Below are 22,839 nucleotides of genomic sequence, written 5' to 3' on the forward strand. Positions count from 1 at the left end.
TACAAATGAATAATTTAAATGCAAAATTTAACTGAAGAATATTTAAATTAGACGAAATGAACAGAAAACAATAATTTACAAAATACTCCTTGTTGTCTTTACATTATCTTAACACAAATTCAAATTTAAAGAAAATAAATACCCACAAATTATTTTTCTCTAACAGATTTCATGATTTAAAGTTAAACTGCCAGTTTTTATATTTAAAAAAATATTAGTTTCTTTAAAAAATCAGTTGAACCAAAATATAAATTCAAAAAGTTTAAAAAATGCTCCAGCAAAAGCTCCTGCTCCTCCTTCACCAAAAAAAAAAACGATCCCACATTCCACCGCCCCGCAGAACACATTCGCCTACGGGAACAAAATGTGCGCACGCCCCTACCGGTACGACAAGCGTGGTGCGCACAGTACCGAGTCCACACCGAGTTTTGCGCGCGCGCGCGCGAATCGGAACCGACCCGAAAGCATCGACCGAAAGCGCTCTGCTGTTGGCGTGTGCGCGCAACGCCGGCGGCAGGCGTTGGGGTGGAAATTATGTTAAAATATAAAAATAAAATCACCCCGGACGGCGTCCGAATAATTCAGTCGTTTTCGTCATTCGCTAGCGCGCGGACGCACCGGAGACGCGTGAGTTTTAGTTGGCATTGCGGATTAGATCAGTGTTTTGCTGCTGCTGCTGCTGCTGCTTCTGTTACTGGTGCTTCTCTCCGGGTGTGCAGTACACAGTGCGGTTCAGTGAACAGAGTAAGCATTAGTGTGTGTTTTGTGCATAGATGAAGTAAAAAACAGGTGACTAAGAACGAAGCGCTCTACTAATCTAATACGTGTTACGGGCGTGGGAAAAATTGTTCCCGAAAAAAACCACTGGACAAACTCCCGAGGGAACACTGTGGGTCAAGATTTATGGGATTTGGTAGAGCACGGCCAAATGTGGGTGCACATTTGAATAACAATCTTTGCGGCATCGTATGTTACTGTGGTGAATGTGTTGCTATGCGATTGCCCGAACGAGTGCACTAGTTCCGTATGTTGCGAAACTTGTCTATTGTAAATCGCTGTATGTGCAATGGTGAAGGCGTTGTGAGTGGACATTTGAGTGTTTTAGTGATTGTAAAGGTCCTTTTTGTCCTACAGTTTGTATGTATCTGGTAATTTACAGTTTAGAGATACACAATTAGAACAAATCTAAGAGTTTTTTTTATTTTGTAGAATATTTTAGGTCAATTTTGAAGTATTGAGTCATAAAATCAGATTGTAAAACAAATTCTCTGATGTTCTAAAACCTCTTGCCAAAGTGTCGCAAAAGCTATAAAAACAGCAAACGATTGGCAAAACTCCACTCGATCGGACATTTTAGGGTGCTACAACGTACAGGGATGCATCAGCAGCAGTAGCTGAAAATGTGCTTTGAAATGTAAAACAATTCGCCAGCAGAACAACCGATTTAAATGAGAATGCCCGTACGTTCGCTCTGCTTATCCGCCAACCGCTCCCGTACGACCGACCCGGGCACGGGCTCGATCGAGATGGGAAGGTTTTATTGACCTTGCCTCTGCATTTGCGCCCACCCCTCTGCGTACGGAGGCATGGAGCGAGATTGCAGAGAGGCAACACACAGAAGCCACCGCAACACCCTGCTCGAATTTAACGACAATTATTCACATGATAATTAGAAGCATTGGACGACAACAAGCGAGCGCGAGCTCGTTCGTTTCACCCGGCCAGAACCGCAACCGTTCGAATCCCCGGGTGGGGAAGCGAAGGTGGAGGGAATTCTCTGTTGCTAGCGCATCACACGTAACACAAACGCAATGGTGCACACACACAGAGACAGGGGGCACACGAACCGTTGTTAGCTTCTGTACTATTTTTTACGAGAAACGGAAGAATTAAGACACCGTTTCGTAATGGTTGGCAGTGAAAATTTTTCAAACATTTCGAGCCGCGTCCCAGCGTTTTTGGAAGTGTTGAGAAATTTTCTCTTCCACATTGGGGTCAATGCTGGACGGTGGAATATGCTGTTGTGTGGAATCGTGTAGAATAACCTTGACAGGATTAGGAAAGAGTTTGGACATTCTAGAAATTAGAAATCAGCAGGTTGTGAATGGGGACGATTCGAGTGAAATAGATTCGTAGGTTGGAGGTCAGGTGCAAGTGATTCAATATGGGCCGGTAATTGAAGCGCTTGCGATACATAAACTAGAAGTTGTGGCTGGCATTTTGCCATCGATGCGCAATAATTTGCAGAAATTAGAGTATAAATATATTCAAATCATGTTCCAGACAGGAGTATCTATTTTTTATATCTCACTGTCGGTACAATAACGGGAAATCTTGAAGAAATGGAAGATTTGATTGAAAAGGATGAAGCATAACATTCAGATAAAAAAAAACTCTAGTTCATACACTATTTATTCAAAATATATTTTAAAAACTAGCTTTATTGAAAGCTATCTTAATATCAGAAGAAATAATGAACAAATGTTTAGAATTTCTAACAAGTATATGAATCACTTTTGAGATTCGTAGAAGTTAATATTAACAAGATGTGAATTGCATATCAATTTATCGTAAAAACTACCTTGTAGGAGTTGATTAGCTTGAATAGTTGATGGAATGTAATAGATTATCATTTATTCTTAACCCAATAATATCCTGCTGAACAAAACAGGGAAGAGAAACAATTTTTCACAAACAAATTTCAAAGGAACAAAGAGTTCAACCTCGTCAATTCCTCGTTTATATCCCTCAATACGGATGCGACCGTACGCTGATCGTAACAAAGCCTCCCAGTATATGCCCTTCAGCAGTACTCTAAATCCATGCCATAATTGACCGGTTCAGCCCGCAAACCTGTCATAATGAATTCGTAATCCTATATCCCCCTTGCTTCGATCGCCACATAAAACAACGAAAATCGTCGCCAGCGCTTGTGGAAGAGGAGGAATAAAAACAAATACAATCCATCAAATTTTAACATATCAAAAGAGATGTCTGACCTCCAAATGTTTCCTCGTTCGATGGCACTCCAAGTTTCGGGCGGTCTCTGTTTTGTTGGGTTTTCTCTCTTTGTATTACTGTTTCGCGAACCACAACTAAGCCATCACGCTGAAATGAGGGAAGTCGATTCTGTCCAAACCCTTCCAAATCCTGCCAAAGTTGGGAGTTCAGCCCTAGTCCGGTTTCGGTGTTCGCGGTGACGTCGAAACGTCTCGTGATGGCCTCATTTTAGTGCGCTGTTTTACAACCTATCACCATCGCCACCACGTCAATTCGTCATGGGATAGGATCGACAAGAGTTCGCACGATCCCATTTGCAAACAATTATGAAGGGCTACCCGTAGCCCGTAAGCTGCTTTAAGAGCGTTGACTTGGAAGGGTTTCCCACAACCGAAAAAAAGAAGAGCGTTGATATAGAATTAGGACAATAGTTTCTAAATTAAAACATCCAATTACATGTGCTACTGCAAAGCAACTTCCAGCTCAGAAGGGAACAAAAAGGTCCTTTACCTTACTCCGGTTTTAATTAAATCACTTTTTTCTGCTACTCCGCCTTCCTTCTGCTGTTCCATCTTTCACCCCCAAAGCACAGCGTGTTAATTGAAACCACCCAAGATTTTCCATTACTTAGTCTCCCGTTCTGTTTCCCGCCTCATCCACAGCTCTTGCAACGGTATTGCGAACAAAATTGAAGCAAACGAACTGCGACCGGGACAGGCGTAATGCCGACGACAGGAACGGGTTCGTCGTCTATCGCCCGGTGACATCGTTTGAATGCGACCACGTTTTGCTTGCTACGAGCAAACATCAACAGCAGCTACAACAACAAAAAGAGAGATAAAAACAGATAGAGTCGTAGATAGTGAGTAAATTAAAATCATAATTACCACCCATCCGTCCCGATGTCTCAACGGTGAGATTTGCCAGCGAAAGGTAAGCAGAGGAGCGCCAAGTTGGCAATCTGGAAATGTGATCACCCATAGGCCTAACGGGAATTGGGCAGTTGTTAAGACCATTTGCCGTGTGTCTTAGAGAACGCTGCGTGCCGCTTTTTGTTTCGTGCAGATATTGTGGGCCTAATCGTAGAAATCGTACCCATCACGACCCCATAACCGGACGCAAACGTCGTACAGTAATATCCGGAACACGCTCGCTCCGGCTACTGCACCGTACCTGACCTTGATCCCGCGTACCGAGTCCAGGGTGGTCAGTGTGCCAAAGTGGTTTGACCGTGCGGAAAACATAAACAAGGGCAGCTAGCACAAAACAGTGAAAAAAATCTCAAAAACTCTTTTCCCCCAACCGACCCGGTTTTTGGCATAAAAGGTTACCCACCTCCAAAAAAAGAAAGACTTTCGTGGACAGTTTTCACGTGTGCGTGTGAGCAGTGCCGAAGCAAGATTAATGGGACTGGAACCGTTATCAGGCACGCAGCAGGGGAGGAACCGTTTCGAATTGCCGAAAGGAAGCAATTAAAAGAGTCTTTTGTAGTAAGCCAAGGGCCCTACCAGCCCGTGTCCCGAAAGTTCGCGACTTTTGCGCGTGCCCGTACGACTAAGTTGTGAAATCGCAAGGAAACCAGCAAAACAGAACTATCTAAAATAGCACAACAACACACAACGCCGAGCGGCGGCCGTCTAGCCTCCAGCACAGCCTCCTTGGGATCCCACTGTGGGCATCAACGGACAGGGAGAGGTTGTCTATGTGAGCAGGTGTGTGCAGGTGGCCCGGGAGCGCAGTGCCTGCCGACTGGTTGATCCATTTTTGGCCTACCTCATTATCATCATCGAAGCGCAGCAGAAGAATCGAGCACAATTGGGCAATGACGGAAATGGAAAGGAAAGTGGCAGTCATCGTCGGCTATCAGCTGCGATTGTTGCTGCTAGCGGTGACTTTCGCTACAGCCATCCAGATCGATAATCGGCTCGTACAGCCACAGCACGGTAAGTTTGGTTTGACATCGTTTCGGGACAAGTGCACTGCTGGTGGATTAAAAATGCTCACAGTAATAAAAGAAAGTATAGAATCGATTTTTAAGTATTTATATCGGGAAATTAACAAATCTAATTGATTCCACTATGTTTATCTATACTTCATAGAACTATGTTGGCATTATATTACTAAATTACTAATGTTACTATTACTATTACTAAATTACGAATATATCTAAAACAACATTTCAATTTTAACTTACATTCCAAATTTACACAAAAATTAAATACTTCCCTTCTGCTTAGCACGTCTTAAGGCTTATTAGCAGATCTATTAGCATCTATAAGCAGATATTAACGATCAAATGAAGAAAAAAACATAGATTTTGTTATCGTTGTTTGCATCCATTTTAGGATTTTTAAATAATAAAAATCATATTAAAATATTAAGCTTAACCTTTAGAATAACCTTTTCCTTATTTTAGAGTAGTAAAGGACGAAATTAAAAGTATTGTGGCTATAGAAATTGCTTGATTCTGATAAAAATCACCCTAAAAGGAAGTAAAATTCTTATTCTCTAACATTTTCTAACGACTTACATTAACATCCCTTCATTCAAAACCTTCCCTAGATCTAGTATTGATTATGGAAATAGGAAATAAAATGCACTTAATGCAGTTTTTACAATGGAAACAACTTGTACCATCTAAAAGATTCCTTTGAGATAGGATTCTATTTTCAAGTGATCAAGAATCATAAAATATAGTTTTTTCATCTACAATCTATACCTACAGTTGCGTAGATCCCTATTTCTTCCCTTAAAATGTAGCAAAAGTATGATTATAAATATATTTTGTGTAGTTTTTTAATCTCAATATCAATGTAAAAGTTTATCCTCGAAAGGGGTTTATACGGCCATGCCGTAATAAAATAAACAAACAAACAAATAAAAGTCTTCTTAAAAAAATTAAAAAGCATCAAAGTTTTTAAAAATTGAAATGCTCAAAACTATCTCATACTAAAAGTAAACAATGTCTTCTAAAAAGTAGATAATGAGAGCATCCTAAAAGGTCTGATTAAGAAAATGGATCATACGATTTCATATCCCAAATTTTGAGGGCCACAGTACCAAAATTTTAATACTACTAAAATCAACCTCCTTACCCACGACTAACGTTCTGCAAGCAAACATTTGTATCCATAACATCTGCGCACCATGTAATTGACATCTGTAAACATAAACACAATGCGCCCATTACAACATAGAACGCCGCTCGGTGGGCCACTTTCACTTTTCGATGGTTCCACGCGTCCTATCGCTGCACCGTTTAGCACCACCGTTCTGATTCATTAACTCTTGCCCAACCACGTACGTACTAACGTGGCGTAGAAGCAGCAGAAGCACCCGTATTACCGGCACAATCACTACCATTAGGGTACGCATTTAGTATCGTCCGGAGCACTACAACCAACACCCCAAAACGGCAACAAAACACCGTCTGCTTATGTAGTGCGTTTGGCGTGTGCCCCGGTGTTGCGGGCGCCCTAACAATGGTGGACATCCGGTGGCAGCGTCGGTGGCAGGTGAACAATGATCGGAATGGGAATTCAATTCGATTGCATAATAATTCGCCAGGCGGGGAGGGTTCAATTCGATTCCGTGCGGAATGTGCGTCAATAGTTTGTTTATACTTAGGTTTTTTTTAGGGTGTGTATCTACGCTTAGAAGAAAAGACTTTTTCGTTTCGAGTACAACTTAATAGTGATGAGAAGAAATATTCGTGCTTCTATGGACCTTGTTACCTGTCGGTGCTTCGAAAGAGCATAGTTTAACCCATAATTACTCTACTTGTATACCTTTTTTTTCCTCTGTAAACCCCGCACGTTTTCCATCGATTATTGAAGAGCTTTAATTGCGCACGCATGATGCACTTTGACGAGCTAATTACAATCATTTCCTTCCCTCGTACCCTCTCCATTCTTTGCATTTGTTTTCTTCTCTCCTCTACCATGTCAAATTGTAGATTGTTTCGAGCGGATAGCGCTCGGTGCGATGCTGCCGTTCGAGAAAACGTTCCGCAACTCGGACACCAACTCGCTGAAGATCTGCGAAACGCTCTGCCTCAACGACAAGGAATGTCAAACGTTCGCTTTCGGGTAGGTGAAGTGTAAAAGCGCACCGTTTGCAGCTGCCTAATCTTTGTCTAATTGTGCCATTTTTGTCTGTTTTGTGTGGTTACTCGTGTGCCGTTTTCAATTTTGCAGCATTTCCGGCCGGGGCAATGGTACGTGCCAGCTGTCGGCGAACACAATTGACGCGACGAAATCGCGCCCGGTCGGTACCATCTTCGATCCGGACTTTGATCTGTACGCGCGCAAGTACAACTGTTTTTTAGATGGACCCACCAACCCGCCGCCCAAACCAGGAGGTAAGAAGTATTAATAATCTATTAGTGTAGCAATTCTAATAGGAATTCAATAGTATGACAACAGAGGAAAGCTGGTCATATAGAAATCAGAGACAATGATTTTATTCTCAACATCAAGTCAACAATTGGTGCCTTAAAAGAGTTGCAGTATTAGAAAAAGACATTGATACTCGATGTTATAGGATTACAGGGTTTCCCACAATTTATTGGTCAATTCTCATGATTTTTTGGTGCGTTACCCAGATTTTTTGATCATATTCCATAGATTTTTGGTTCATTCCCAGAATTTATTGGTATTTTCCGATTGGATATCAATAGAATTGGACCAAAAAATTCTAGGACATGGCCAAAAAACCGTAGGAACGCACCAAAAAAATATGGGAACCAATCAAAAATTGATGGGAACCAACCAATAAATCGTGGGAAACCCTGTAAGTCTTAGAGATTAAAATTGAAGACTTGAAGGCAAAATTAGGCGGCAATGACAGTGAGAACCAAACTAAATGATTACATCATCTTTTGTAAACTACAAAGCATCTGGTCAGCGGAGACATTCAATAGTCTTAAATATTGAAGAAAAGCTATACAATTCTGCAAACAACCATTTAAAATTTGTTCAAATCGAAGATAATTTTTAGAGCTATCGATTTAATATACGCTCAAAGATGTACTAAATGTAAAACCTGGGAAACTTGATAGTTCATATCATGCATCATCTTGAATGCCTCTATAAGAATCACAGTTTAACTTACTTGACTTTTTCAAAGTTTCTTTCATAACATAAAACAGTAAATATCCTTCCGAAAGAGTATACTAAAACTTTGTTCCTTGATTTTAGGCCTGGGTATCTTCCCCAATGGTGAACTCCAGCCCGGCGGTGGTCCGCAGCGACAGCCTCCACCACCACCATCTGCACCACAACCACCGAGCGGTGGAGGTTTTCCTCCGCCAGGCATCATTGAACGTCCTGGTCCACCGGTGTTCGGTCCACCCGTATCATCCGCCGGCATCGACGCCCCAACCACTGCGAACGGTGGGTTTGTAGACACCTCACGACCTACCAGCGAGTACGGTACAACCGCACCGGGTACGACCGGATACGGCCAAACGAACGGTGAAACACTGCCCGAAACAACGGCACCGGCCGAAGAGTTCTACACCACGAAAGATCACTCGAACCCGTCCAGCGGAGGTGGTGGTGGCAATGGAGGTAACCCATACCTTCCAACAAGTACAGCCGCCGGCCCACAGTACAGTCTGGTGACTGGGGAACGACTACCACCAACCCAGCCCGGTGCAACAATGCCCGATCGTGAAGGGGCCACCAAGTACCCGCCAGACTATCGGCCCACGTACGGTGGTGGTAGTGGTCCCTCGAAACCCGCCAACTATCCTTACCAATTCCCAATGCTGTACGAAACGCACTACCCACTGCCGAACGATAAGAATGGCTATCCGGAGATTTACGCCCAGAATGTGCCAACGCTGGACAACAATTATTTGCGGCCAGAGTACGGTGGTACAAGCTTTGGGACGAGACCTTCGGCTCCGGCCGGAAGTACACCGCCGGCAGGACCGTCCGGTGGCTCTGGATATGGTGGAGTTGTGCAAAGGCCAAGCACTGGTGGAGGTGATGCTGGTGGTAGTGATTACAACAACAATGGTGCTCACAATCCTTCGGGCCATCGTCCATCGAATGGCTATGGAAATGATGGAGGGCAAATACATCGACCATCCTCACCGGGAACTAGCGGGTACGGTGGGCAACCGGTACGACCCTCGGCACAAGGACCTAGTTCCGGCCCATCGGGGTACGGTGTGGTACGTCCGGCTCCAGCCCCTCCAGTAGCTCAGTCTGGTCCATCAGCAGGGGCAGGATACAACGTGCACGAGGATAAGCTCGATCTACATCCACTCACCATTTCCAAACGCCGTAAGTCACTGCTTTATCCTCTTTTTTATTCAAGGTGTACAAAGATCGTAGCTCCATAGAAGAAAACAAAAAACATTTAAATGTACAGCACCGCGACATACACACCGCGACCACTGATCACCGATTGCACAATTATGATGCTACTTGTTGGGCGCATACAACGGATAGAATAATTACCACACACCGGGTTCCGATGTTCTGTTCTGCTGAACATCGCTTTAAGCGCACTGGACCGTACCGGTGCGACATTCGTTCCCCCATTTCTCACCACTTGACCGCGGGAGTCGCCCTACCCGGACCACGTGGTTTGAAAAATCTCATCCATCTGTCTACAAAGTGACATTTGTCGCGCCATGTTGCACATGTGTGATGGTGCATGGTGGAGTATACGGGCTCAGGGGGTTCGTTGTTTGATTAATGTTTGCATCGCATGCGATATTACAGTGTGTGCGGGTTCGATGCTGCACAGCCGATCGGTTTGCCGTGCTCACTCGATCAGGTGCAAAGTGACCCACAAACAGGTCTGCACGCAGAGGTACGATGAATTGGACCAAACGGAAGTGACTTTGAATGGGGCAGCGGTGGTGAGCTTTTGAGTTCATTACCAGCTTTAGCGTTGGACAGATAAAAGAGGTTGTAATCTGATGCCTATTCAAGACAATTCTTAAAAGAATTGATGATCCTTAAGGCGACATTATGAAGTCCTTATGATTTAAAGTCAATATTTAAGTAAATTATTCTTGCATGAGGGGCTCTGTAAAAATTGGAGTTAACAAGTGTTAGATCCTATTGATCTTACGAACTTAGCTGGGGTTTCTAAATTCCTATTAAGTTGTAAAGCTAGGAGCCCTTGATACAATATTATACAGATGTTATTGGCTCGTCAAATTGGCTGAATTTCTGATCGGAAATGTCTTCTTTGAAGTTCATTTTGTAGATTCTTATAGAGAGTAACCTGTTTAATAAAATAAAATAGGCATGTTCATCTCAAAAGTCTAGCTAACAGATCATTTATTCATTTATTCATTCATATTGCCCAACAGTTTAACAAGATCGTTGTGGACAAAAATGGTAAAAATATTAAAACACAATAATCTATTTCGTAGTCTTGTCGATTCTTTTCCTTATCTCCAATTACAACTTTTATCGTGATTAAGCTACTTTGAGAAGACATAAAGGAACTTTTTGGAGTCGAATGAGAGAGCTCTCAGTGTCCTGATAGCAATCAATATCGCAAATAATGACCATCAGACATTAGGTTGATATATTTTTGTGAATAGAAGCATAATTATTTGACTCAAATTAAGTCCAAAGCTAAAATATATAAAAACTATACACTGCAATTAATCATTTACTTAATAATTAGAACATACTGATCTTTTTCCCTGAACATTGAGCTGAATGTAACCGGGTTTATCAATTTAATTATTAACATTTTGAATAATTTATAGTTTTAGTATATCACTATCGAATTAACAAAGTGTTTACTCAAATTGTCCAAAACATCGCCATGCCTATTAGACACCCACCAAACACGAAAAGTTCTACAACAATGCAACTCGGTACACCGTTGGCTGCAAAACAGAGCAAGGGCATCACGCTTGACACAACGCCGATGCAGAGCAGCACACCACAGTCACATACACAAACACTCCAGAATACACACATTTCATTGCCATTAAGCAGGGTAATTGCTGCGCTACCATTACCGGTGGTCGGTATGAGCTAGAGTTCACACCCTGCACGATCGAAGAAAACCGGTGCACATCCAACACCTGCATAGTAGCGTAGTGAAGGGCTGGCCGAGCGAAGTACACTAGTTCGGGACAGGAAGAGCACATCTATTCAATTATGACATAATTATGAAGTTGGGTAGCATTCAGTGGAGGGTGTTGAGGTGAGAAGATGTGAATTGAAGGGAAAATGAGCGTTGGAGTGAAACATGGTGACCATTTGTGAGATCGTGAGGATGTTTGAGTATATGAAGGGTCATTTCCTATTTCAATTTGGTTTTTTTACGAAAAGAGTCATCGCAGACCTCTTTTAGGTCTAGGCTAGTATATAACTAGCACAAAGAAACTGATCGCTTCTACAAACGAAAGTAAAATATGCATACTCAGGGATTGAAGGGCTCGTTGTACTTCCGCATCACGTCACACCGGCCTCAGAGCGAATTGCGAGACAACAGTTTCATCTAGCGTTTTCTTATACTTTCATCATCAGTCAGATAATACTATTACGTTACTAAAGGGAAGCTTGTTAGCTCCTCTTTCTTTCTTCTCAACGGTGCATCATTTGCATCTAGCAAGAAATGCAGTCGACAGTGTTTGATCGCTCTCGACCTCTCGACCCAACAGCTGACCGTTCGGGGCTCATATGTGTTTGTGTTTTGTTTGATGAGTTTATGAGCCGCAATGAAACATAAATTTGAAGTCTCTCCCGAGCAGCGGCACACGAGCGTGTCTCGCATCTTGCATGCACCAAACGAACGATTGCCAGCCAGCCAGTGCAGCGTGATGCCGGTTTTCGCTTACGACACTTACAGTACGCGCTGTGTGAACCGGAAAAGTCAACCTGGCTGGTGTTTCTTCTTCTGCTTCGTCTTCTAGCTTAGCGAGATTTTCGCGCTTTCCACGGATTGCTTCACCTGTGGCCAATGTCCGGAGGCGCACGGGGTACGCATCAAGCGTGCAATGTTCTTTGTTGTCTTAGCGTCCTAGTGTGCGTCCTACGGCCACAAAGGGTCATTACTTTGGGTGGCGACTGAAGCGGCTCTATTAGAGACTCTGTTCGCCCGCGGATCTGCTTGAAAGACACACAACAGGTTGATAAACTCTACATCCGGGAGCAAGGAGAAACAATGGCCACCCGGCCAGTGACGATCCTTTGCTGCACAATGATCAGCACATTTTTGTTAGGTTAAAGTGTGCTAAAAATAAACGAATTTCTATCATTTTGTGTTACATTTCAAACCAAAGACTGGCTGTTCTAACACATTTTAGCTGTATGTATGTGCACTTACAAAAAAAAGGCACACCAACGCTGGTGAGACAAAACAATGGACCTTCACCCAAAATAGTACAAATTAGCATAATTTAGCTCCTCGTTTGCCCTGCCCCGTCCGAGCATGATCGAGATGTGGTACAAAAAAAGCATGCATATGTACATACCTACCCGCCATCATTAACCTCTAACAGTTCCGATACAGATGGGTATCTTCCTCGTGTTTTCATTACCACGCGCACGCAAACCACGCACGCAAATGGTTCGCCCCGCTTAGCCAGCGAGCTTTCGGTGTGACTAGTGAGGGCGACAGGGCATCCGGCCTCTGCCGGGGGGGTAGAGTAGATGGTGCGAGCCACTATGAAGGGTGTTGACATATAAGCTTTGTAATATTTATTACCAAATTAGTTGAAAGATTTTAACTATTGGAGATGTCTGAAGATCATCCACAGAGCGTACGATGAGCAGAAAAGATCGCAACTTGTAGTGTGATCATTATTAATGTTTAGACATAAAATGCTCATTTTTTAAGACGTCGAATGTGTAATCTTTTGCTCAAATCAGTCATTAGCAAATGACAAATTATAGTGTCTATGGACGCCTGACGCCTCATCGAGAAGGTAATCGATTTCCGAAGCCACATCTTGAGCCTCCTCAACCATAACTGTCATGCTGACATGTTGAATTTGAAACGCACAGTTTGACGCCGGCTAGGCCACAATGGGGTAGCGATGAACGTCACTATGAACGAGTGCAGGAAAATTAATTATTCAATGTCTCCATGGTTGGTATGAAAACAAAACACATGAAAAACAAACCACTCGATCGTATGAAACATGGAAAAAATTCAAATTTACGGTTAACCGAACCGATTCGGCAAAGACCTTCAATGCCTTTTCGGCGGCAAGAGAGAGAGAGAAAGGTAGAAACAAAAAAATGTAAAAGAGATTAACGCACGATCAGTATTAGAGAAACAGAGCGAGAGAGATTCATACATTCACAACAAAATTTACCTTGATGTGTGTGGTTTTTGGTACAAATTTAATTAACGCGCCAAGCACCTAACTCGCCGCTGCTTAGGCATCTCTTTCGCACGCCCGTGCAGCTTTTGAAGCTGTCAGAAAGCTGAATTCCACCCGTCCCCGCGATGCTGTTTTTGTTCGTCCAATTTTCCACCACCCAGGGTGGGAACTGGCGTGCTACCGTGGCACGCTGTGTGCTACCCCGCCACACGATCGGAACGATCGGAACGATTCGATCCCCACCACACAACGCCATTTTCACCATTCTAAATTGCGGCCGGGGTGGGGGGGGGGGCGGCCGGGAGGAGAAGGGCCCTTTTTTGCGCCAGATTTGCTTCGCGAAAATCCTAAACTTCACTCAACGCCCGCAAAGGTGGTTGCACAGTTTCGTATAAGCGGTGGAGACGTTCGCATCGCTTCTCTACATAGCAGCCGTTTGTGGTTTGCGCAGCTTCTTGCGTTTGTGTTAGCCTGCTAGGGAAGGAGCTGCGTAGAAGCTCCACTTGTAGTGGTCAGTTACAGATCCAGACTGATAGTTGTGATTGGGCTGTGTGCACCGGATATTAAACGTGATGCATCCATCGCACAGTGTACCAAGTGCTGCATTTATATACTAAAAAAATCAAACTCAGTGGACAATCGACATCCTCGTTGTGTGGTGAAACCGTTTGTCCAGCTTATCGCCCGTCAAGCAATTGCATCTACCGCACACAGGTCGTTCTATTCGATTGGTGCATAGAATACGAATCATAGTTTGATTGTGCCGTAGCTGTGCTGCTGGATGCTGGCCCGCAGTGCGTATGCAAATGTGGTGCAGTAAAGTGCAGCTGGTGCTGATCTAGCGTGAATCCGTGATCTGTGATCGTTACAGCGAACGGCCTGCTTCTGTAAGGTGTCGAATTGTGTGCACGCACCCCGTCTCGATCTGTGATAATGGTGTTCGACGTTTCAAAGGCACTGATAATCTGTCTCACCATATCGGGGTTGATACCGGAGTACATTACATCGACGATCATCATTGTGGAAGATGCAAAAGGTTAGCGAAATTTGTTTGATTTTTAATGGCTCAATGCTTTAATGTCCTTCAATACTTCATTTCTAGCGTTTGGATTAATCTCAGAGGTTTTCAATTACATTGTTCACAACGGCATGGCGTGCGATACAAAAATAATTACCATTTCATAACTTATTAATAAATGAGGTTTATAATTGAAATATCTCATGTTTCTTAGCGCAAGGAGTCCGTAGAACAAAATTTCATCGTTTTCAAACTAAAAAAATATTCTTCTTTGCTTGCAAAACAAAGAATAAGATTTGTTTGACCTTAAACAGGTGTCAAAATACAGATTTAAACTGGACAGTGGTGATGTGAAATGTCCTTACGAGCAATTACAGTCTAACTATTTTACACTTTCAATTTATTTAAAAAGGAATGTTGCAATTCTGACGGAATTATACCGGTAGCATGCCCAACTTCAACACCAAACTCTTTATAGGGTTTCCCACGTATTATTGGTCAGTTCCCATTTCCATCCCATAGATTTTTGGTTCATTCCCATAATTTATTGGTATTTTCCGATTGGATATCAATAGAATTGGACCAAAAAATTCTGGGAAACGACCAAAAAATCGTGGGAACGCACCAAAAAAATATGTGAACCCACCAAAAATTGATGGGAACCAACCAATAAATCGTGGGAAACCCTGTATTTTGCGAATGCCAATTGTTGAAATCAGATATCGATGATAAATTCTTCATATATACATCCTTAAATCCTTTGAAACCCAAAAACAAGTTCCTTAAACATGTGACATATATATCTTCGAATAACTTGATCAATTGACACTTTCCTACGATAATTTTAATATCAATTAATCGACAAACTTTCAGAAAATAGCATAATTTTTAGATCTATCAAAATATTCTTGATTTATGTTTTTTTTTCTTCTTTCAAGCCATAGAATCCTCCTTGAATATTGGCAAAGACGCCTGACTACACAATATTCCCAATTGCGCAATATACCCACAATATACCCAAATCCCAATAACAATTGCGAGTTAAAGTATTAACTGCTGGAGGATCCCAAAATTGCCACATAATTATTTTTGCGAAATTGATCAAACACGTTGCAAGTGTTCAATTCGAAATAAATGTTTTATGAACTATCTCTGGTCAGTGGTAATCGGCTCTGGAATGACATTCTTATTCGAAAATTATCGTCTGAAATCTGGTTTTCTAGTCTTTCGTCTCATTTCAAATATGCTTCTCGTCTTCCATCTATTAAAACCAAACTGTAAAGGTATTTTTGCCACAATAAACTGTAGCAAAATTACTTCCTGCCACCTAAGCAATTTTCTTCGACATCTTTTGGACGATCAGCAAATTGGAATCCTCTTTTGTTGGACACAATTTGACAAATTTGGACCTGAACAAAATGACGGAATGACGCAACGCGTGAAAAATATAAACAGAATGGTAAAACATTCCAAGTCAAAAGTGGCAAAAAATAGAAAAAATAGACCCAGATTTATAGATATTTGTTCAAAATAATAGATTTCTCTGCTGAGTCATGAAAATGGTTTTATATTTTTAGAGCCAGATGTCTGTTCGAGGTTTGAAAGAACTGTTACGAAATAAGACTAAAGCTCCTGAAGCCAAATCGGGGTAGGAAAATAGACTATTCCAGGAAAATAGAATTATTGTTCCAACTGAGAAATGAAGATTCGTGAATGTTAGCCTTTTATAATGTTGCATCTTATATGATAAGTTCAAAATCTAACTTAACTTCTTCATCAAATGACTAGTGTAACAATCTGCCACTTTGACACCACTAGAATGCGTATGCTTCTTATCTAGCACAAAATCTATGGTCTACAACAATTTGGAGTTACCGTAATGATAGTAAATCCTGCAAACTTGGCTATAATCGTTCACACTTTGCTCTGCGCAACTTTTGATCGCAGATTATGTGTGTTGTTAAGTTATATTTTGTTAAAAACTGCCTCAAGTCTGTATGTTCTAATGAGGCCCTTTTGAAAGAACGAGAACATATTGGTCTCCAAAGAAGATTTAGACAAGTCAAAAACATGACTTAATGCAATAAAAAAGTATATTTCATGTTGGCATTTGACACTGCTCAAACACACGCTCTGAACCTCCTGCAAAGGGCGAAGCAAGGTGTTGAAATCGTCATTAAAATCTGTACAACCGTGGCAGACCGTGTGTTTTGATTGATTGGCTGATTATTCCCCAATTGTTTCGCATAGGCAGCGGTGTAAGCAAGTACCATTTTTCTCTGACCAAAGAAGAATGGCTACGGCGACAAGCAAGAAAAGCAAACATGACAAGATGCACAAAAACAATCGATCGCGCAAGAACCCTTTTTGTGGTTTTTGTACCGACCCACCGCCATCGCCCGAGAACGAACAGAAACTTCAAACCGGCCGGGTGGTCCAAAAATCGGGCTAACAAAACCGTTGCCATACCGTTTTGCGTACCCGTACATGAATAACATGAGCGCGAATTCAATACGCCCATTGTGTGCGCTCTACCACCCCCATCGGTCGGAGATGCATGCAACGAAATTGCATTGTTGCAACCGAACCTGCAGAACCGAGTGTGCACCATTGCGACATTGCACGACAGCACATACGTGGCATCGCGTGTACGGGCGCTAGGCGTTACTCCCTCCCAAATTGTGGCCAATAAATTCTAGCCACCCGTGTATGAACAGCATCCAAGAGGTAGCAAGAATAGCCAAAAAAACGCAACAAAGTTGAACCTTCCAAGAGAGGAGGTCGTCAACGATGCATGACACGAGGCGATGGAGACTAGGTTTTTTCGCAACCACAAACTACAAGACATGTGTATTGCTGTTGGCATAACTTTATCTCTCCCGGTAGCATCTTCAAATCGCACAAAAGCGTGCCAACTGCCATCAGCGAATTATTCTATTCTCAAACACTTCGAATGCGTCGAACATAAAACAAAACCCAAAAGAGGAAATACAGTCACTTCCCGTCGTGAAGGGTTGTGTCGTTTCCGGGTTCTTTTCAATTAAGGCTGCATTAAAAACACCACATCTCCGAGCTCCATGAGATGAGGTCACAGTTTGGGCAGAGCCGTCACATCAACGATCATAACTACCTCAAGTTTATCTCAAGCTGTGTGTGTGCTCTCACATTTCTTGTTATGCATTGTTTCGGAATGTCTTATGAATACAATGCGTTTTTTTATGAACGCCCCAAAACACTCTTCTTGGTGATCTTGGCCATGAATTACTGGGCCTAGCTCACTAGCTGTGTGACCTAAAACTCGGTGGCCCGTTAAAGCCTTCCCCCTCGGCTGACCGTGTACATCTTCCGTCAGACACATTTAGATGGTGTAATGGCGATAGTAATGATCATAATGATGATTTCCAAGCGATCATACATGATCACCGGTCGCAAATCGGAAAGAAAAATCTGGTACAAGCTTCTTGGGAGTAATTCTAGCATCCTCAGTTAACCTTCCGCGGGAAGTTGATGAAGCTTGCAGCTAATTCGTGCCAATTTTGACGTTTTGCTTCTATCTTCTCCCACCAGCGTGCTATCGTCGGGTGTTGGCCGGCAAACGGGTCGCCCCGCACTGGGTAAGGCGGACGCTGATCTGCGAGCGAGTGGAGGACTGTCAGCGCGAATGCGGTGACGAGAGGCGCTTCTCGTGCGAAGGCTTCAACTATCGGTAGGTCATCTTCAAGAGTTTCACAGTGATAAGAGATTAAATTGGTTTGTTTTCTAACAACAATAGGCTGGATCCTACCGGCCGTGGACAGGGCGATTGTGAGCTGATCGATCAACCGCTTTCTCAGATCGATCTGTACTCCAGCCCGCATCAGCGTGACTCCAACCTAATTCGGGATGCCGACTACGACTACTACGAGCGCGATCGTAGTGCCAGCTCCAACTGTCGGCCGAGCTGTAAGGATTGTATGCTGAAACCGTTCCGACCGACGTTGGAGTTTGTACGACCCACGACGTACCGGCCGCACCATCCAGAAAGCTACAAACCCTACCCATCCGAGCATCATGCGTACGAGGAGGACCACCGGTACAAACCGTCGGTCATCACAGCGCTCGACAAGTACCGACCACCGATGTACCCAAGCAGACCGGAGTTTGAGCGTTACAGTCCATCTTCCAGTTACTATCCTCCGCCTCCACCGCTACCACCGCCAGCATCAGCCCCGCTCGACTCCTACCGACCAGCCCCACCGCCCTACAAACCACCATCGTACGGTGGCAGTGACATCGATCGCTACGGTACATTAGATCATGGTTTCTTCAAACCGTACGAAACGCGCCCCGACTACCCGAGACCACTTCACCATGAAGACATCCGCCCGGCGCATCGTCCACGCCATCCGTACGAAGATCGTGATCCACCAGCAGGACACCCGGCACCACCAGGCCCACCATCGCACGTAGCTACCGTGCAACAGTATGGCAGCAAGCCGAGCACCTTCATACCGTACCTGATCGGGCAGAACATACACAAAAACGGTGGCATTTACGGTGGCTCGTACGGGCCGTCGTTTAACGTCGACTCGTACAAATCCATCTCGGACTACTGGGGCCTACGGAATGAAATCAAACGCTACGACAGCCCATCGTTCAACTACTTCGAGCTGCGCAACGATCATCACTTTGATGACAATAATGTCTGGAGCTACGGTGGCAGCAAGTATGGCTACGAGGAAGATCATCATCTGCTGCAGCATCCGTACGCGGTGGAGCATCACCGACCGTCCGGCTTTGGTCCACAGCAGTGGATACGCCGGCCCAGCCACGAAGAGTGTTCGGTAAAGTCGAGTGAAGGTTTCCGACTGCACAAGGGTGTGGTGAAGTACGCCCTCAACACACCGACCGTGATCGAGTGCGAGCGGATGTGCTACTCGGAGACGCGGTTCCGGTGTCACACGTTCAGCTACCGCTATTCGGCAGTGTCGCGTGAAAACTGTCTGCTGTGTGATCGGCCGTTCAATTTGCTTGACTTTTACGCCGACCTGGAACCGGACCGGGACTATGACATCTACTCGATGAGCGATGATGCGAAGACTTGCCATCCCGAGCTGAACCATCCCAGGCGGGACTATAATGCCCGTAAGTTGGGACCTTTCGGAAGAAGATCTTCTGCAATTGTAGCTCTTTATCTATACTCTATTCCGTTTTCTTTTCCAGAGTGCTTTATAAGGGTGATAGATTCGGCGCGATTCTTCAAATCGATCGTGCGCGACTCGCTCACCGTTCGCTCGATCGGTGAGTGTGAGCTGGAGTGCATCAAGGCGGCCAAGTTTACGTGCCGTGCCTTTACATACAGCTTCGGGCCGAACGCGGTCAATGCGGTAATTGACAATTGTCAGCTTTCCGATTGGCCGGTGCGGGATATGGACAAGGACCGGCATCTGGTGCCGGACGAAAGCTTCGACGTGTTCGAGCGGGCCAGCTATGGGCAGGGTTGCGAGATTCAGCCCATCATTGACGATAAGCACAGCAAGAAGTGTAAGTGTGGTAGCTTTGGGATCTGGAGGAACGATTTTACACGCTTTGCTCTTGTTTGCTCATTCCAGTCTGCTACCTTGGGTATGGATCTCCGGCCAAGCTGCTTTCTTCCGCTATTAAGAAGGTCACGTCGGTAAACACCGAGCTTGACTGCAAAAACGAGTGCGTCCGCTTGCGCGAGGCAACCCATTTCAAGTGCCTCTCGTTCAGCTTTAGGTAAGCAGCACTTTCTTCCCCGGTTGAGGGCAATTAAACTGTGCTTAGCATCAATGTTGAGTCCCCGCCTTAAAAAAACTAAACCGCTTTTGACTGACTCGTTTCTGTAGCGCCCAAGCGTCAACGTACAACTGCGAGATGTCGGACCTGGACCAGAGCGAGCTGAAGCTGGGCGTGCACTATGCGCACACGAACGATCGGGACTTTTGGCTGTTCGCGTGGAACCCGTTCGACTACACGTGCCGGGACAAGATAACGACGATTAGCGGTGGCACTCGGGCGAATCACGACCGCCGGATAGACGTCCTGCGCGAACCGGGTAATGGGGGCCGTAACGGTCGGGCTGGTGCTCGCAATCGCACCAATGGCATCATCACCACTACCAGCACCAATACCACCACCCTTACCACCACCAACACCAATGTCGACCGTCACCGGGACGACCGAGACAAGAACACCGACAACATCATGCTCACTACTACCAACACTGCCACCAATCGTACCATCGACCGCACTCCGACCACTAACTCCACCAATTCCAGCTTCATCATACTGCTTCATCCCGCCAACCGGACGGCAGGCGGCACCGCAGACGGTAGTGATGCACGATCGTCGTCGCATGCTTTTAGTAGACGCGGTAGTAGCGCCCCGAAAGTGGCGCCCACTTCAACCGGATAGAGCCGGGATGAGATGATGGGGTCACGCTTTAATGCTAACACAAACGCATCTAGACCATCTTCATCGCTAAGCTCAGCTTCAGACATTTACTAGCTAATAGTAGAGCAAGGCTTAGTGCTACTTAGTTGCTTACCCAGCTCATTAGTCGTTAGTGGACGTGATGCTCCTCTCGATCACGATCGTGCTCATGCTTGCATATCTTCCGATACTTCTTCATCCATCCAAGTGTAGTGTGTACTGCTTAACCTTGCCATCAACCTTCGAGTCGCTCATGTGTGCGTGTGGTACTCCATCACCATCACTCATCAGACTCTTCTGTCTCCAGCAACACCTCCAAACACGCACACTCATTTTCTGCAAAACCTTCACATTGTTGTACCTCTGTAAAACACACACAAACACAAAAAAGCAAACATAACGTTATATCTGTGTTCATTGTCTGTTATTATCAAAACCTCCTCCTCCTACCACCCCTTCCCGCCCCCCTCAATTCGCTCCAATAAAGGTGATGGAAGTCGGCGCCAGTATACCGTGTCGGGGAAACCCTGCCGCCTCGGTACCAAGTGCGAGCGAAACAAGATCACAGGATTTTACTCCTGCGAGATCGAGGGTGGTGAGATTGGTTCGTGGGATTACTGCTGTAAGACCGAGCATCCTTGCGGCTACTCGCATGGGTTCGACTATCCCTGGTAAGGACTACTACAACAACAACAAAAACCCACCGTTCCTTCAAAAAGACCCCGGGAACAGCCCGATGCGGGTTATTGTAACACAGCGCACCACGACAAGCGTCCGCTCTCGGTACACGGGCACGTGTGTTTACGAAATCATTGTTAATTTCATGTGTTTATTGTAACTTACCTTAATTTGTTACTCAATGTTCTGTTTTCCAAATCATTATGTGTATGTGTTGTACCCTACAAAACAAAACAAAAAACAAACCTTAGTATACACGTAGTCTACCTCGTGTCTCTTAGTGTGTACCTTGTCCTGTTGTATCTGGTTTGCATTGCGCCGCTCCATAAAAGTGGTCCTTCCTTTCAGCCTTACTCACTAAACACTACTCTTTCTGGCCCCATCTCGCCCTATCTCCCCTCCCCATAAAAACCCCACACAGGTGCTTCGTGGGTGATGCCCCAGATCAGTGGCGCAAGTGCAGCGATAAGTACTTCCCCAAGAAACAGCACGATACGCGTTATCAAGACACGAATAAAAAGGGTGAAATCTATCAGCCACCACCGAAGCCGGGAGGACTGAGACACCTGGACGGGGACGGGGTGACCGCACCGGCCGAACTGTGGCCCGTCACCTACCTGTACGAGAAGGGACCGCCGAACGCGACCGAGATCAGCAACCACGTGATCGACTGCAAGAAGGACAAGTGCTGAGAGAGCGCCCTGCAGGAAGACACACCCGCAAACATACTCATAACGAACGAACCTTCAACCCTTCCCCAACCCCCATTCCCCTTCGGCCAAACCGTGTTCCATGGGGCACCGCGAACGAGCGACTAAAGTGTAGTAGTACTTGGAAAGTAATGGTAGCGTTAGGTTATTAGGGTAAGAGCTGTCCAAAAGGGGGTCTGTCTGGTGATGCTTGAAGGTAAGGCGACCCATTTGCGACAGGCGCAGGGAAGGACACAAAAACACTCGGTACACGTTGCTGTACTGAGGAAGTTAGGAGTTAGGTCTTAGAAGCGTTAGCTATTAATCTTTTAGCGTACCGCCCGGTCAGACCCCGTTCGTCTGAAAGCTCTATTCTATTTTGGAGAGATCCAACCAGTTTCGTCCAACAGCTAATATTCTTATTGTGCTTCGAATTGGATTTTTTTTAAAGCAGCTTATGTGAGGTACTAAAACGGAAACCGAAAAGAGCAGATTCCATTACAACCAGCTCCGTTGGGGCTGGGCTTGTGATAGACGAACGGAGCGGACGCGGCATTCGATTGCATTAAGCATGCGTGGACATTTTAACGTATTTATTGTAACGCGTAAAAGAAAATGGTAGTTTTTAGTGGATGATCGTACATTTCTTACAATAAATTTAGTCGACAGTTTCAAACAGCAAACCTTACAAACGGGCTTCA

At 44.6% G+C, this 22,839-nt stretch overlaps 1 protein-coding gene across 2 annotated transcripts; it reads left to right on the forward strand.

The window, feature by feature from the left end:
* Nucleotides 1-562: 562 nt before the first annotated feature.
* Nucleotides 563-22,821, forward strand: LOC121597704. 2 transcript variants are annotated; one of them, XM_041923697.1, is made up of 12 exons: nucleotides 563-789; nucleotides 3,663-4,943; nucleotides 6,956-7,088; nucleotides 7,197-7,360; nucleotides 8,199-9,293; nucleotides 17,904-18,042; nucleotides 18,109-19,460; nucleotides 19,539-19,859; nucleotides 19,928-20,075; nucleotides 20,186-20,394; nucleotides 21,259-21,442; nucleotides 21,871-22,821. In XM_041923697.1, exons 2-12 carry the CDS (start codon nucleotides 4,823-4,825, stop codon nucleotides 22,139-22,141), a joined length of 4,137 nt encoding a protein of 1,378 aa, XP_041779631.1. In that variant the 5' UTR covers nucleotides 563-789; nucleotides 3,663-4,822; the 3' UTR covers nucleotides 22,142-22,821. The 2 variants fall into 2 exon arrangements, with proteins under 2 accessions (XP_041779631.1, XP_041779630.1); XM_041923696.1 differs by having other exon boundaries at nucleotides 563-744.
* Nucleotides 22,822-22,839: the final 18 nt, after the last annotated feature.

The sequence above is a fragment of the Anopheles merus genome, chromosome 3R (genome assembly GCF_017562075.2).
Source record: "Anopheles merus strain MAF chromosome 3R, AmerM5.1, whole genome shotgun sequence".
Taxonomy (NCBI): Eukaryota; Metazoa; Arthropoda; class Insecta; order Diptera; family Culicidae; genus Anopheles; species Anopheles merus.